Below are 13,250 nucleotides of genomic sequence, written 5' to 3'. Positions count from 1 at the left end.
TGGGACGTTTCGGTATGGACTGGACTCAATCTTCTACCAACCCTCTGCAAAGCATTTTAGCTGAATTGGTTCAGACTTAATATCTTTCTTCTGAAATGGTCCCTACAAAAGTCTTTTTTTTTTGTTTGTTTCTGACAAAAAAAGTGAGGCAAAAGGTTAAAAAAACATGCATTTCTACCAAGCTTGTGGCTCTGCAACTGGTTCAGTATCTCTTATAGTTTTTTAGTATTAATTTATGGAGTAACCTTTCTTAGGGGACCAGGGTTTTGATAAAAGGGCTGACGAACAATAACATCTCATTTTGGGTATGTTATATTTCGGATGTGTGCTCAATGTATGTAGCTTAAAAGAAAAACTACTGTTTGGGCCCCAAGTTGACCATCCTGAGACTAACCGTGAGACAACCAGGTTGTATGAGTTCACACTGGGTCTGCCTTGTGAAAAAAGTGGCGTTGAGGTGCACAGCTAAAAATGTTTAATAACGGTAGCAACATCCTTTAGTCAACCCCAAGAACACTGCTAACCTGGCAGCAAGGCCAAATTGTTCAATTGCATCTGGTTGAGGTGACTGGGCTTTGTAGCCTAGTTCCACTGCAAACTCTTGGGCAGTAGGAGTCACAAATGAGCAGTCACAGACTTTGGCTGAAAAGAAAAGATACCGTCTGGGCCAGAAAGTGACCATCTAAAGAATAACCGTGAGACTCACACCCTGGTCTGATGAGCCTGCCTCAGCTGAGGGTTTACCCAGTGATGTTGAGATACTAGGATTGTCAATTTCTATTTGAAATCCAAACATTCATTCAAAGCGGACATAAATGTTCACAATGACCTCTGTTCCATGTCCTCTTGAACTATCAGTAAGGTAAGCCAGTAATGTTATACTGTTTTGAAATGAAAATGGAGGACACCAGCAAGCAAAGTGAGCCTGAGCGGACAATCACAACACCAAGGCACCCGAGAAGAAACTTGTGGATGTATTTTGGGTTCTAAGCCAAAACAGCTAAGTAACCAGTTAAGATAAGGTTGTTTCTCTACATTGTACAAAGCAGCTGTCTTACTCTTCAACAGATCTGTGGGCTCACTTGTGAGATTCCCCCCAAGCAACATCTAGTGTTCACCCCTGTCGGATAAATCCAGTGTCATTTCAAATTTGTTCAAACTTGATTTTTGGAAAAAGTGACCGCTGGTTGTAATGGTAGCAACATCAACTTTTTGTTATCTACACAAACAAAAACGCTACTCGAGTCAACTGCAGGGGGGTCGTAACACCCAGTGTTATTTATCAATGTTTTGGGGGTGAACCTCAAGTCACACTGTATTGTGTCCCTATACCAGGACGAAAAACGTAATCTATTTCGATCAGAGGGGTACAAGGAAGAATGCCCAAATCCAGAATCAAGGAACAATTTAGCAAACCACATTTTAAATGGAAGTGAAAATTCCACAGAGAGATTCCAGAAAGGAAATATCTCTCCCTTTTTTTTGCTTTTGAAAAGGTTTTCTCTGAGTCTGATGAACAGGTGGGGAGCGGCAGGGAGTGGCAGCGATACCTAATGACCATCATTACTCACCTCTCTCCGACGCAGGGGCCAGATCAATGAAGCTCCGACACTTCTCACCTGAGAGAGAAATGAGAGGGGGCGGGTGAAGGAGGGAGGAGGAGAGGGATGTAAAGATGAAAAGAAGTGGGGAGAGGTGTAGAATTCAAGGTGAAATGTGCTGGGAATGAAGCAGAGACAGGGAATGAGAAAAGAGGAGGAGGAAAAAAAGGTGGGGCGATGTAGAGAATGAGATGATTAGTGAGAAGGAGCAAAGGATGTGAGGATAAGAATTAATGCACAAGGTGAAGGGAGAAAGATAAAAAGAGCGTTAGTGTAAAACTGAGGAAAAAGCTGCTAAAAATGTTACAGGCTAGCAACCAAAGACAGTGTTGCGCTTGCAACACAATTTTTTTTCTTTTAGTTAGCATGCTTAGCGATACAGATTTAGTCCAATGAATATTGCATTTTGGGGAAAACCCGTAATTGCTTTTTTTCAGAACGTTCAATATCAGTTTCAACATCTGCCAACATCTCCAAAGGTCAGCAGTTAATAACATTTCTTTCATTACTGTACGAACCGAAATATCAAATTAGTTTTTGTTCCTAAATGCTGCTGTAACAGGTTTTAGCATAAAGTTTGTTTTTGATCCAATGCAACATAAGTGAATTAATGCTACTTATCCCATGTGGTATCAATTCATGTTCAAACAGGGAGAATTTTGCATTGTGCAGTATCTTCTTGGCTTTATTAAAGTCATCTCGGGCTGCAGAGAGTTGATCAGAGCCTGGTGAGACCCTGCAGGTCACAGATCAGTGGCCACAGCACGAGCCATAACTCAGCCTCTGTGGTGTCAGAAGCTGCCGGCAGGCTCATCTATAACCAGCATGAGCACCAACGCCTTCGCATCGTCATACACACTATTCTCCCATAACAACAGATGGAGATACCCTCAGTATCCAGGAGACAAACAGTGTGTGATCTGATGTTTTTAGCATAAATGTCCTCTGATAGCCTCCTAAGAGGCGCTTTCACACACTCTCAGGCACCTTGGAACACTGTTCATGCTCTAACTCAAGGGCATCGCCACTCCCGTTAGTGGACCTTTACCATGAACATGAAAAAGTCTGAATAAGAAAATGTGTGACAGTTTATGAAGCACACATGCTGCTCCAACTATAAAACATCCATTACAGTTTAGTTAGGTTAATTGAGGTTTGTCAGGTGATCATGTTGTATACAATGGGATGCAATGTTCATATAGACTCTAAATAAAGATAGATAAAGGAAACTGCCATCGGGATCGAGATGCTTTGGCTTCACTTTTGCAGAGCTGTTGTGTTGTACATCTTTAGTTTGAATAGAACTCAAAAGGACTTGGAGATTGACCCTCCAGGAGCCAGTGATGCTGGTGAAAAATGTATAGGACTAAATAAGCTGCACATACAATACTAGCCAGCACGTTATTTGTGTTCTTCCTGTCCATCAGATGCTGACTGTCATCCTAGATTCCATCCTAAGTAATCATTCAGTTACCAGTTGCCCAACAATTCTAGCAAAGTTGGTCTGGGACTTCACTGTTACAAATGCTATGGCATGCTATTTTGTACATTTGTATAAACTCATCTGAGATGGTTATAATTCATCTTTTCCAAGGTGAAAACTCGAGGGATTGGGTCATGCAGGGGAGCGAGGGGGAGAAGCAGATGAATGTTTTCATGACTTGGTGAGCTGCAGTGAAAATGTGCCACAGCTAAAAAGTGAGCAGCAGCATCTGATTAGGACATGAATCTAAAATGTAATTAAAGAGTGAGTGGGCTCGTCTGTGACCTGACGACAGGACTAACTAACAGCACAATCAGTATTCCTACATCTTCCCCCGCTGCACACAGGCGATGACGCTCCTTCAAAAATGCTGGTTAACCAAAAGAAATTCTTGTCATCCACTCCCAGTCTGTGGGTGTGTAATGGAAGAGATTGATTTCAAATAAGCTTCAGGTGGTTTTGAAATGTCTTCTCGTATGTTTTAGCCTCGCAGTTCCAACTCTCACTTTCACAGTACTCATTCATTATTCCCTTCCCTGCAGCCAGCAGCTCTGCAGTCTGTTTAATCAGTGATCCGATGTCATTTGGGGCTAATTGCAGCTGTAATGAGTATGAATGGTTTGGTGAAACATCAGCTAATGTGCACCATTACTTCTGCAGTTGTGTGTCTGTGTGCATTACTCAGCTGAATCTGTCAGGTTCACACCAGACAAGAGAAGTAACTTGAATAGGAGGTAACACTGTCAGCCAGCAGTCATTTGTCTTTACTTTAAACAAATGATATTTTATAGGTGTTCAGGCAAAGGCAACACATTCAAAAGCTCCAGTATCTGACCCAGTTCTGACTGAGCCTTGAGTTCAGATTCCACCGGATCCAGACAGATTTGGATTTTACAGGGAGTTTAGTGCTGTAATGTTTCTCAACTTAGTGCCAAAGCCAGAAGTGTTTCTTTGGTGCTATTTCTATGTTTTCTAACCTGAATCCAGGAGCGGGTGGTGGTGATAGTCGCTCATCAGGAGCCTCAGTCAATTTGTGTTTAGTCAAGAGGTTGTGACACAATGCTTCTACTTCAGGACAGATGGGCGCTACACTGACATGCTGTCAGAGAGGGACGATACAGACCATCAACTTCAAATCAATCACCCACCACACGCATGAGGTGCATTTGTCGACGCCGGTCAACAAGCAACTCTGCGACACTGCTCTTTTCAAATCACTCACACAGAGAACTGATTATTATATCACCTGCTTAATTCATTATTAATTGATGGTGTCGGATCATGAATCCAGATTGTTCTGGTCACTTTAACCCTAATGTACTGGCTGTGCACATCATGTCTCTCAGTGGAACTGCATGTGCACAAAGTGACTCGTCAATGGGTTTAAATACATGTCTCTTAAACTCTTAAGCGAATCAAACTACAAAAGCAAACTTCTAGTTGTTTGTGTCCTAAATTAACTTATGACAAGTGTTTAATGTTAACGAAACCCGACAGTTTGTGAATGCACACAATGGTCAAAGAAATAAACAAATTAACCGACATGAACAAGATTAGGTCGATTAAAGGTTATAAATTTCGGTTTTAATACATTTTAGGTTAATTGCCCAGTTCTAATGCATACAATGCTTTCTGAGTATTTGACTCATATGGAACAATTTACAAAATGAACATTCCCCTTTTATAAATCACAGTTCACCTGGAAACGTGTGTATGTGGATCTGCCTTATATCCTGCCCTTTACACGCCCACATTCAACCATAAATGGCCAATGCAAAGCACATCATGACCAAGGTGATCGATGGTTTATTGTGGTGAATTCCAGGATCACATGACAGGAAGTGCAACTTCAAATCCAGGATTGTGAGTGACATATTGTTTGGTGGCCACAGCAGTGATCTCAGCAATAAAAGAAAATGCACTGAGTGAGTACGACAGAGACGACAGTGCATGAAATAAAAAAAAGTGGTCAGATTTAAAGGCAAAAAGAGAATTGAACTTATTTTAACTTTAATAATCCCATCCAAACCTGCAGGATTACTAAATTCAGAGACAGCTGCGTTATCTCCGACCAATACAGAATTTAAAAGAACTATATTAGCCAAAAAGAAAGAAATGTAATATTATACAGCTAATTAACCCAGAGCAGTGAGAACTTATGTTTGGATGGTTTGGTTCAATTGGATCGGTCTGTCTAATACTGGACTCAGTTCAGCACAAAGATCCAAGATAAAAGCTCTAGAGAATCAAAAGTAGCTGATGAGCCAGTCTTCAATCATCATGGGCCAGGAAATCTTTGTGGAGAGAACAAGTGGTGCTAAACACTTGTTCTCTCCTAATCCTTCTATCCACGTGCAGTCCTCTCACATTGCCGGTGCATCCATCACGCAGCATTATGCATTAGCGTCCCCACAGTATTTATGTCTACAGCACTCGGGCTAATTCCTTCACACCTTGACAAATTGATCACGGTAATTCAGAGGTTTGAAGTTCAACAATTTTGAAAATATATGAAACACTCAAACTAAACTTGATAATAAATTTGTTTGAAGATAATAAAAACTACTTATCGTCTTGAATTATTACAATTGAAGGTTCTCCTGGAACAGTTGTCTCACAAGCACAAATAACACTGCATGGTTTTAATGTTTATGATAAAGTGGATTTATAATCCACCTCGTGTCTGCATCACAACTTTCTTGTCTCCAAAATGTTTGTACACATGGATCAGAGTTGGCGTATAGGTGTGCATATTCTCCTGTCAAGTCTGTCTTTATAGATCCCAACTTTTGCATGAGAAGCGGCATACACATCTTTTTGTTTTAAATGAGGCCAGTGGAGTCTATGTTTATTATTATATACAGTCTTATGTGGGAGACGTATGAATTATTCAAATTCTATCCCTTATTCCTGCACCTGGACCTGAATTCCCTTAACAAAGACGGAATGCGGTCTCCAGTTAACTTCATTATCATCATCTTGTTGCTTTTGACCAACCATGGTCCAGAATTCTGACTTTTTTGCCGGCAAGGACTGGAGACTTCTTATTATCCAATATCAAATGAACTTTGCTAAACTTCAAGAAGAATGCAAACACTGGCAACACTCAAGTAAATTCAAATCAATCATTCATACAGTGACTAGAAAGACTTTGCAGGAAACTTGGTTTGATGTAAAACGTAGTGCAGACCAAAGCCTCTCCCTGGAGCATCTCCTCTCATTACTGCTGTTAAAACAGTATCGAGCTGAGCTGCTTACGAGTCTCTTCGCCAGTCATGTCAGATTGTCGTGATGTAATGGAGTAAGCCTCACTTCAGGCATCATTAGAGCAAGACTGTGTTTTCAACTTAAACTATAATTGCCTTTTATAACCTGTTGTGTCTCCTCTTGCCCTCTTTCAGTGATTCTCGCAGAATGAATAATAAAAAATTCAACATTTACAAATATAAAATCCATAAAGAAAGGTTGAAAAGTTCAAAGGCGAGACCTGGATGAAGTGAATTCAAATCCCCCGCTGCCGGTCAGACTCAGGTTGTTATATCATATTTTAAATTCACTGTGAGACAAATTTAAAACTACTTTCATAGCAGGTTGCTTGCAGAACAGGAGAACAGGGACATTAAGGAGCAGCACAGTGAGACTGATGAATAGAAGCAGTAAAGTTGTACGACATTGATCAGCCTGGCCAGGCTTCAATAACACTGGGACATTGCTGCTGTCTGCACCGAGAGAGGATACAGATGCTGAATTATGACTGCTGGAGCAAACCAAAGTCAGAGGACCACTGCTTTTTAAAGAAGAAAACATCTCAAACTGCGCTTTTAATGGAGGATGAAGATTAATCATGATCATTCCTCTATATTTAATCTGTTGATTTCCTCACATCTTTCTCGTAGCACACAGGAAATGGACAAAGTGTTTCAACCACAGCAAAGACATAGTGGAAGAGGCTACTTTTCACCCCTTCAAAAGAATTTTTTTTTTTTTTTTAGAAATCCCCCAAAATATAGACCCCTCCCCCTTCAAAACTGACCTCACTTAGAAAGCCAACTCATAAATAATTTCGGCCAAATGTTTGCACATTTTTCAGGCAAGCAGAAAAGCTTCCTCTTATTGTTCGTCAGCAGGAATAATAAATTTGTATTTAATATTTAACCGCAGAAATATCTGGAGCACTAAATCTGCTGATCTAATATGTGGCTGGTTTGATTGCAACAGGTGATTCAACTTGTTTTCAATCTTTGTTTCATCATCATGGTTCAGCCAAATGTCAGCCATCAGTTTTTTCCGGCCACATATCTCGACCGTCTGACTCTGGGGGAAGTGGAAGTGTTTTTGCTTTAGCTTCTGGCAACAGACTGAACCAGACTCTATCGTCACTGATAAATTACAGAACAAACAAAAACTTCAGCTTTACAAACAAAGCTTCAGACTGAGAGTCTCACATCCATCATAAACCCAAGTCATAAATCCAGCCTCCTCCATGTTAGCAGATGAGACACAGACCAAACAAAAGTACATTTTGAAAATGTTTTTCTGAAGGTTCAGTCGTTTTAGATAGTTCTTATCACACTGACGTTTGTTGAAGTGTACATGTTTATCTTTAATTTCTTATTTAATGAAATAAAAATGGACTGAAACACCTTGATTGACAGCTGAGACTGACTTGTGATCGGTTGAGTGCATGTATCAGCGAACCCTTGATACCATGGCTCCACTCCAAGATCACTACTGCACAGACTCTGACTCCAAATCCATTTTGGTATAAGAGGGCAGCGTTCGTATCAGTGATATTTACGCTTCATTTTTGGATGCCGGGAGGAAGTGGATATCCATCGTCCATCTTTATAGTCTCCATTGTGAACTTTGAAAACTAGATTAACAACAAACTTCAGACCTTTTAGGCTTTAAATAAGTGTTTATCTTCAGAATCCACACTTTTATATCCATAGTTAAAACACATTCATGCTTTGGATTGTTCCTTTCCCAGATAATGTGTTTTTTTTTACATTGTCAGCTCTGGAAATGTACAATTTTGCTATATAGATATGATTTATTTAAACGTTGTAAGGAATTGCATTTGCCATAATGCATTTAACCCAGACAACAAGAAATAGAGGGAAAAAACATATGTACTGCATGAAAATTGGATTTGATGCAGAGTGATCAGACTGGGTTTTAATTCAAAGAGACAAAACTCATCTTGCAACTTCACTCTCTTGTGTAGAAGCATCATTTCATTGGCTACTGCAGGATGTAAACACGTAGAGCAATAATAATTCAAGTGGACATCACAGCAGCATCCACGGTCAGATATAATTTACCTCAAACTCTTCTCCAATTCCTTCCTGATCATTATTTAAATGGCTTTAAACTTTTTGGGTATTTTTGGTTCACATAATTGAAGAAAGTTTAGTATGACGGCACTCTGATTCTCTTTACCTTTGTCCTTATCATAGACTGTATATAAAAATGGAAAAAGACTGCAGGTCCAGAAAGTGGAGCCAATGAGGACGGGCCTGAAACCTGTGTTCTCTGGAATGACCAGCAGAGGGCGACTCCACTGGTTTTATCAGAAGTCAGTCCCTATGGAAGTCTATGAGAAAAAGACTCATATAGACTTCTATAGATTTATACTGTCAGTAAACATTTTCCTAATGAGTTAATTTTCTCAATATCTGCTTTCAACTCTTCTTCAATACAGCATGATGGTCATTTTGTAAATTATGCTCCTGCTTAGAGTCAAATGGATGATGAAGCAGCATATGCATAATCAGGGTGGTGGATACCGTGTGATTGACAGCTAGTCCCATCCAATGGGTGCAGGGTGCAGGTATAGATGCAGTGTCAGCAAGCTCAGTCTGGCTCCCCCCCCACTCATGGTTACCTCTGGTTTCAAAAAACAAAGCTGGCGATGAACAAAATGCTAAACTCGAAACTTCAGAACAGCAGTTCACAAACTAATGGGTGACGTGACGGCAGATTGATACTTGGTCATAAATTCAGTCACATCTTTCCTTGACCTTGCAGAGTTTTCCTTTTTGTCAAGGATTTGTTTTTTCTATTTAACTTTTCAATGGCAGCCAGTCGCAATCCAGAGCAGTTCCTGGTTTATCCTCTGTGAGGCAGGAATGTGGTGACGATGATCGACATACAGATATACTGAACATCAGCGCTCGTTGATAACAGCATTTAATACAGTATCTGCCTTCAAGAGGCCAAACTGCTGCCTTTATATATATCTGTCTTACTAAGCTGTTTATTCACTCTCACGTACTGCCAACACACACACACACACACACTCAGTTTTTGATTGTTTTTTCTTGCTCCTCACTCTTTCCCTCTCTCTCTCTCTGCAGAACACAAGCAGCTGATTGATCCACTCATACATGATCAAATGCTGTTTATCCCGGGAATTTAATTGTAACAGATGATCAAAAACAATTTTTTTCACTGAAAATTGTCTCCAACAAAATGTGGCTTCCTCCAGTTTGAGTTGTTTGATTTAAAAACAAGTGAGCAGCTGTTTAAGGGAGTTACTGAAACTCTTTAAATTAAATTGTTTATTTTACGAGTCAGACGCAGTTGCCATGACGTCTAACCCCTTTTTTAAATAATCAAATAACTAATTGAAACTCAACATTTCAAATGCATGAACACTTGAGCATGAGTCAGTGTGCTAAGAACTATACCTGAAATGCCAGAAACCATCTTTGAGAAAAATCTATTAATCATTTACTTTGCCCTTTTTGTTTGGTTCATGTCCCATATGCTAACATGGAGGAGGCAGGGTTTATGACCTATACTGCGGTGAACCACTAAGGGGCAAGCAAGATTGTATGGCCAGTTATATAACAACTTAACCAACAAACTGAGTATTTGAATGTATATGTCTTATAGTCTTTAACACCAAATGAAAAAAAAAGCTTGTGTCCCCATTTACACTGAAACCAATTTAATGATTGTTGCCTGTACTGTGAACATTGCCTTTTTTTCATTGTATTTGAGGTTCTCATATTTTTGACTTTGAAGATTAATATTAAAATTATTATAAGGCAACATATGAAAATACTCTTTGTTGTCATAATCGTGACCAGTATAAGCGTGTAACTAACAAATGTATTCATAAATCCGATTATTTCCTTGATTATTTCCCCAAAGCCGGAGGAAACCGTAAATCTTCTTTCAGACTAAAACCTAAACAGCGCAGAGATGCAATAGATACTTTCTGAGAAGCTGGACCTATAGAATCTTAAGTATTTTAAATAACAGTTCATTTTCTGTAAGTCAATAGAGCCGATCAATCTTTTCAATTTTAATGAGAAACCAGGAGTTTTCTGTCTGAGAGTCCAACTGACGTTTCGCTCTCTTTAACAACCACATTGATCCATTTAGAATGAATCTAACGCGACAGAAGAACATTGCACCTGCTGTAAGTGTGGACCTGGCTCGGTTCGGCTCGGCTCGGTTCAACTAAAGTGAATCAAGCTCAGATGAAGCTCGTTTTACGCACAGAGGTTTAAAACCATGTAAACAAACCTGAACCTCTGCTGAAGAGACAACATTAATCATGAATCACTTTACGCGCTACATGCGCTCAGATAACATTTGTTCTTCTTTAGGAACAACTTAGTTTGATCTTTGCTGCCTTCCTCTGTAAGATCAGCCTCGGAAGTGCCCACCTGCCTCGTGGATGTTCTCCTCGCACGAGTACCAGATGCCGGTGTGGAAGCGGCGGAAGAGGAAGCGGTCGTCCCCGGTCTCCCAGCTGTAGTGCACCTTGTTCTGGTCCGTCTCGTTCACACCGTAGTCGATGCAGTTGTGGCGCCGCTGCTTGCTGCAGTTGGGCTTGGGGACGCGCTGGGTGCCCTCGCACCAGTACGTGGTGATGAAGGCGGTGGTGGAGAAGAACAGGGCCACCAGGTTCAGAGCCACCGACAGCAGCGCGCGGCATTTCCGCGTCGTCTTCATGATCTCAACGCGTGCGGCCGCAGCGTCCCCGCAGGCGGCGAGAAAGTTCATCCACGGAGGAGAGGGACGGAGGCGGTCAGAGGAGCGGCATGGCGCGGCCAGGGCGCACAGCGGACTTTACGCACGTCTCTGCTCCGCCTGTGTGAGCTCTCCTCTGCCAGTTTGAGCTCAGAGCGCAGAGAGGTGACCGCGGACGGTCCGAGGAGAGACGAGAAACTGGAAGCGATCCCTGTCCTCATCCGTCCACACGAGCTGACGCCTCCAGTGAAAGAGAGAAGACGGTGAACTGTCGGAGAGAAGGAGGATCACTGAGGAGCCGTGACGCTGAGAGGAGAGCTTCTCTCCCTCCAATTCTCTCTCTCTCTCTCCCTCGTATCCCCCCTCGCTCTTTCCAATTATCTCTCTCTATCTGTCTCTCACCCTAATTCTCTCACTGGCTCTCTCTCTTTCTCTCCCTCGCCCTCTCTCAAATTCTCTCTCTCTTTGTCTCCCACCCTCAATGGACAGACTGCTCTAAAATAGTGGTTCTCAAATGGGGGTGTGGGGAGCCTTGGGGGTCCATGGCACACTTCCAATGTGTCCTTAAAACTTTTCCAGATTCATCCATTAAAACAGTCATGATATATGGGTGTTCTGTGTTGACATTATGAAAATAATTTTATTGCAATATTGTAGAAGTGTAACAGAAATAAGCTACATCAAACTGTACCAAGGGACATAAACAAGGGTGTCCCAGAACTTTGTCTCTCTTGTAGGGTGCTCTCGGCTGAGAGAATATGAGAGGCTCTGTTCTGAGCTAGAGACACTTCTGAGAGCTGAGACATCCTCTGCATGAAGACACATCTCAGTGTGCTGCTGTTTGCATATGTTTTAGAGATTTAGGAAAGTGCAGAAAAGAGAAACCTCTGTTTGTCATGTCGGGAGAAGTTACACTTCATTCTGGATGTAACCGAGACAAATATGTCCCGACCTGTCACAACAATAGACACAGTGGGCACAGAAATCTGTATATATTTTAATGATCAACTGAGGGGCACCATTTCCATTTGTTTACTTCTATATTTTTAAGTACCTGTATTACATATATTGTATATTTTATTTCCTTTATTCTATCGATTATTTTATTAACTTTGTGCATTTGCATTTGTGCTTTGTCAACACATGCGAATGTCATTCCAATAAAGCTTATTGAATTGAATTGAATTGAATCTAGTGTGTGAACAGGTTTGAAGGTTACCCAGGGAGGTTTGAGTTGCCCCAGGTTTTTAAAAAAATGTCAAACACCTCGATCATTATTTTTTATCCAACATTAATGATGACAATGGAATTAACTAATGAAAAGAATCCAGGTTTATCCGAAAAATTTTAATACATTAAATTTGGTGATACTCCCTGGATTTCTCTTGGTTACCCTTTTCTATTGTAAATAAAAATAGATGATGAGTTTCCACTTCCTCCCACTTCAGTGACAATGATTTCTCAACTGATAAATTATTTGTTTACCCATTATCGGCAAAATCAAATTACAAATGCATGTTTTTTTTTAAAACACACAAAAACCAGTATGATGGGAATAAAAAATGGTTTCATGTTTTAGTTTACATTGTGTTTGCATCCTAGAAACAATAAATACATTGTTATAATCTTTGTTAATATTTTAAACATTGGCACTTTGCTTTCAATAAGGGAACACAATTGGCTCAAGGAAAGATGATTCACACCTCAGGGGCCACACGGTTTGATTTTAGGACACTTTTTTTTAAAGAAAGTTTAATAACAGGGAAATTTTAAAACTTTTTCATCAAATGGTGTCAAATTTCTCCCAGACTGAAGAGGAAAGACTCTTTTTTTCCTGCAGCTCTCAGGGAGAAGCTCCTGTTCACCTCGACACCAATGATGGAACGTGCCACTCTCCTATTCGTTTTTGTAGGTGTATCATACTTGATGAATATGCAGAAACCGACCAGCCCCCTTATCGATCAGCCAGCGGAGAGCACACATCTTCAGGCATGAAAATCACCCGCGACAAGGCCGAGCCGCCCACCGCACCAATCCATCACCTCTCATTTTATGGCTCCCTCCCCCAGATCAATAGTGTGTGTGTGTGTATGTGTGTGATGTATGCCGGCCCAGTCTGATTCAGAGTGACAACACAGCTCAGCAGAGTCGATAAACAGAGCAGAAAATGTGCACTG

At 40.8% G+C, this 13,250-nt stretch overlaps 1 protein-coding gene across 1 annotated transcript in view; it reads right to left on the bottom strand.

Annotated features, from left to right (window-relative positions):
• The window catches only part of gsg1l (gsg1-like), a 34,048-nt gene extending 21,801 nt beyond the window's left edge, over positions 1 to 12,247 (bottom strand). The window contains exons 1-2 of the mRNA XM_020094165.2: positions 10,767 to 12,247; positions 1,572 to 1,619 (exon numbers count right to left, since the gene is read on the bottom strand). Coding sequence (XP_019949724.1) covers positions 1,572 to 1,619; positions 10,767 to 11,106 — 388 coding nt within the window. The 5' untranslated portion in view covers positions 11,107 to 12,247. The remainder of the gene's footprint in view (positions 1 to 1,571; positions 1,620 to 10,766) is intronic.
• Between the last annotated feature and the right edge of the window lie 1,003 nt (positions 12,248 to 13,250).

This window comes from Paralichthys olivaceus, chromosome 5 (genome assembly GCF_024713975.1).
Source record: "Paralichthys olivaceus isolate ysfri-2021 chromosome 5, ASM2471397v2, whole genome shotgun sequence".
Classification (NCBI taxonomy): domain Eukaryota; kingdom Metazoa; phylum Chordata; class Actinopteri; order Pleuronectiformes; family Paralichthyidae; genus Paralichthys; species Paralichthys olivaceus.
The sequence above is the reverse complement of the archived record's forward strand: the minus strand, read 5'-3'. Positions and strand labels throughout refer to the sequence as shown.